General features: G+C 38.6%; 1 protein-coding gene across 1 annotated transcript in view; it reads right to left on the reverse strand.

Annotated features, from left to right (window-relative positions):
• The window catches only part of LOC122067305 (serine carboxypeptidase 24), a 9,707-nt gene extending 8,543 nt beyond the window's left edge, over positions 1-1,164 (reverse strand). Inside the window, exon 1 of the mRNA XM_042631136.1 lies at positions 438-1,164. Coding sequence (XP_042487070.1) covers positions 438-708 — 271 coding nt within the window. The 5' untranslated portion in view covers positions 709-1,164. The remainder of the gene's footprint in view (positions 1-437) is intronic.
• Between the last annotated feature and the right edge of the window lie 2,957 nt (positions 1,165-4,121).

Consider the following 4,121-nt stretch of genomic DNA (forward strand, 5'->3'; position numbering starts at 1 on the left):
ATTGAGAACCGATAGTGACACCAAATGCATGCATCAATTCTGCATTCAGTAGATGATGGGACCCATTGAAAGGATTGATACATTGAATTAAAAAAAAAAAAAAAACTCAGAACCTTTAAAAGCTTCATTAATTATAATATATTTTCTTCAGTTTTTTATTTTTTGAATGAAATGATTTTCTGAAATCATGCTTCAATGGTGGGACACCTAACCATTAAGCCAATGTGCTTGGTTCTTCATGTTCTGAGTTGAAAATTCCAAACTTTTAGAGAATTAAAAATAAAAATAATAATAATAATCATAATAATAAAAAAGAAAAAAAGAAACAAAGAAGAAGAAGATCTTAAAGGATCTAGAAATGATGAGCATGGGGAAAGAGGATGACAATATAGGAGAAAAAAAGCTAATGCCAAAAGCAAGCAAGTAAGCAAACTGACCTCCATTAAGCCAAAGCACCAGAGGCTTCTTTTCAGGATGAGTAGTGGCCTCTGTAAACCAATAAAAGAGAGCACGGCCGTGTGTCTCGTTCACAGTAATGTAACCGGAAAACTGCGAGAAAGTCACCGGTGGTTGTCCTGGAAGGGCTGAGATTCGATCCACCTCTTGTCCTTCATCCTTTGTACCACCACCACTACTACTACTACTGCTGCTGATTCCAACTAAACAGATGAACAGTATCACCGAGAAGCCCTCCATCTTAATCGCCATTACTCTCTCTCTCTCTCTCTCTCTCTCTCTCACCCCCCTTACCAGACGATAGAGTAGAAGAGAGACTAATACATGAGCCTGAGTGAGATATAGGTGACCAGAACTAGAGATGTATCACAAGGTGCCTTCAAGTCTAACGTTGACACTTGCAGCTTTTGACAGTTATTATGGTTTTGGGCCAATCTCTCTCTCTCTCTCTTCCCAGAGAAAGGAAATTTCTGGTGGCTCTGCGAGGCAATTAAAGCCTAGGCCAGAACTAAGTTAGGAACCCCAGTGGAGGTGCATAAATGCATAACAAGACTCTCTCTCTCTCTCTCTAGATCTGTTTGTGGGTGTGTGGGTGGGGAGATGGCTTCCCCTCCTTCCCTGGCTTGTGGGTGTGGTCCTACGTTAGAGAGCAGGGACAAGGGAAAAGATGATGAACGGGGGGAAGTGAGACTGCAATACGGATTCCAGGAAGTATAAGACAAGGGGATGGGGTCTGATAAATTGAAGGACTGCCCATAACCCTCCATTCAAATCCTTATCATCTGTACTCAACTCTCTCTCTTAATTTGTGTATGAGATTATTTTTATTATTTTTATAATTTTATTTTATGATTGAGAGTTTAAGAGGTTGTTGACCTGTTCTAAGCCTCTAAATTATTTTTGGGTTTATTTTCTTCAGTAATAAAGCTGGGGTAAGGTTTTCATAACCCATTTCTCCAATCAATTCTACCTAAACTTGCTAAGCCCTAGCCCACACTGACCTTCTCTTCTAACCAACTACAGACTCGTACATCATGGTTAGTTGAAGATTGTAAGAAAGGGATGACCTAGCTAGTCATCATGCCTTTCAGCTGAGAAACCACTAGTAGTGCATGAGTTCAATACTCACACGACGATGAAGGGTCCCATTGATGATTGAAAGTCTTGGGCCATCACAGCATTTTGATATAGTGGGGTATAGGAATGAAAAACCTAAAACGATGGATTCATTCCTAAAACGATGGATTTAGGAATGAAAATCATAAACAAATAATCACATAATGTTACGATTTAACTGGTTCAATAAGATTGCCTGCATTCATGCTGAAAATTATATCTTCACTATCAATAAAAAATAGGATCACAGCTACTCACCCTTATACCTTACTCATATTACAAAGAATGAACAAGCACAAATTTATAATGAAACCTACATGACTACATAGTCACACATTACCAACTGAAGGGTCCCATCGCTAAGGCCTAGACCCCTTGCAGCCTTTGAATAGCCCTTCAGAATCAACCCATTGTATGTGATAGAAGAGTCTGGTGAATCTTCACTTACGTGAAGTGGACTCCCAGTTCACATATGCACATTCGCATCTGTTAAGCGTTTGATGGAATGGTAACTACCTCTGTTTGTCATCCTTTTCAAATATTTTGAAGAATTGTATGAATAAAAAAAGTGTAATTGCTCACCAAGAGGTCTCAAGTTCAATCTTCTTGGCTATTACCTACTTCCCTCCCCTACGTACCAAAAAAAAAGAAAAAAAAAGTGTAATTGCTTTAATTATGTTTTGTAGTTTCATTCGTCTTATAACACTCCTGATAGAATATAAGACATCATACCTCAACATGGAGGGGGAGGGTGAGTCATCGGACCCACTTATTAAAATTAATAATTATCTGGCTCACATATATAATATTGCTCCCCACACATGGGATCGGGCTTCTCTGTTGTGCTACTGGCCGTGTAGCGCACATCCAATGATTAAAAATGCTCAAACATGCAGCCCAATACATTTCTAGTCGTTGGATGTGCACTACAAGACGTATAACGCCACATACGATCTCAATCCCCACACATCACTACTAGTACTTTTTTTTTCTTGGTTAAAAGCGCTACAAGTACTTCTGAAATATATAAGCAACAGTACTCATGAGTTTCTTCGAAAAAAAAAAACAGTACTCATGAGTTGACTCTGACCCAAGCAAGCAAGCGATGGATCATTCTTGGCTTTCAACTGTTAAGATCAGATCTGCCCATGATTCTCGTGATTTGCTTCCTTCTATTGTTCTATATATTCCCTTCCAATTTCCAAGTAATTTTTTTTTTTTTTTGGGTAGAAATTTCCAAGTACTTTGATATCTACAGAAACCCACGTGCATGGAAGCGTGCACACTAACTATTATGGCTAGCTACAGTACTTCCCTTATCATCAGCCAAATGGAACTATAGAAAAGCAGGAGGAACCCCTTTAAGCTTCCTTTAAGCTTTCAAGTTTTTAAAAGTTTTTAACAACTTCGAAGAGACACCAGAACCTATCCTTTACTATAGTCTCCACGGAGAGATAAATGGCAAACCAACCAGTTCATGAATGAATCAAGAAGCTATTAATATTTATGTTTGTCATTGTGGCCATCATGATTCATGACATCAATTCTTCTTCAACCATCACTGGCCCAACAAGTACGGCACCGACCTTTTTGATAGAAAACCTTCTTTGCTTAAGTTTTCTCGTCTCCAGATTGAAACAGAGAAGCTAAGCATTAATTGTTGCGGGCTGGCATTTTAAAAGGAGAGAGAGAGAGAGAGAGAGAGAGAGAGAGAGAGAGAGAGAGAGAGAGAGAGTTCTGCGTTTAGCTTGTGTTAATTTTCATGGACCTCCGTGGAAATATAAACATTTGATATATATATATATATATATACAGATACAGATAAGCAAGCCACTGGTTTCTGTGGAACTAGTAGCTCAATCAATTGAGGCTGGGATGCAAAGGACGTGGGGTCATTTCCAAAGGAGAAGGAGAGAGAGTGTGACACAAGTTGAGAACCTCAACAGCGAGATATGTATATATATATATATATATATATGGAAAAAGAACCCTACCACAATTGTTTGTGAATTTTCACACCTTGTGGCGTTCCTACGCCATACCAATGGAGTTTTCTTGCCCTATATATAGATAAATGAGCCTATTCAAGAGTATAGTTCCTGCGTCCAGACATAGAACCCTACTAATGATTAGCCTGTGCCATAGGATAGAAAAAACTTCCACCCCCTGTTGATACTTTTATGGGCATCCTCATTGACCCCTAGTTGGTGCAAGAGCCGTAGTCCCAGACAGAAATCTCTCCCCCATATATTTATGGGAAAAGAACACTACCCAATTGTGTGCCTCTACTCCCCCTAGTTAGCAATTCGGCCGAATAATTCGCGAATTATTTGGACAAATTGAATTTTTTCGAATTAAATGAAAAATTCTGACCGGATCCGAATAAAAAATAAAAATAGGTAAAATTCGCGGTTTTTTCAAAAGTGAATATAAACCGCGAATAGATCGTAATGTACCGGATTAAACCGAATTATTCGGTTACCATTAACCCACTTAAAAGAAAAAAAACATAAACAAAACAAAATATAAAAAACCAAAACCGAACGGTC

The sequence above is a fragment of the Macadamia integrifolia genome, unplaced genomic scaffold (genome assembly GCF_013358625.1).
Source record: "Macadamia integrifolia cultivar HAES 741 unplaced genomic scaffold, SCU_Mint_v3 scaffold2825, whole genome shotgun sequence".
In the NCBI taxonomy this organism is placed as follows: Eukaryota; Viridiplantae; Streptophyta; class Magnoliopsida; order Proteales; family Proteaceae; genus Macadamia; species Macadamia integrifolia.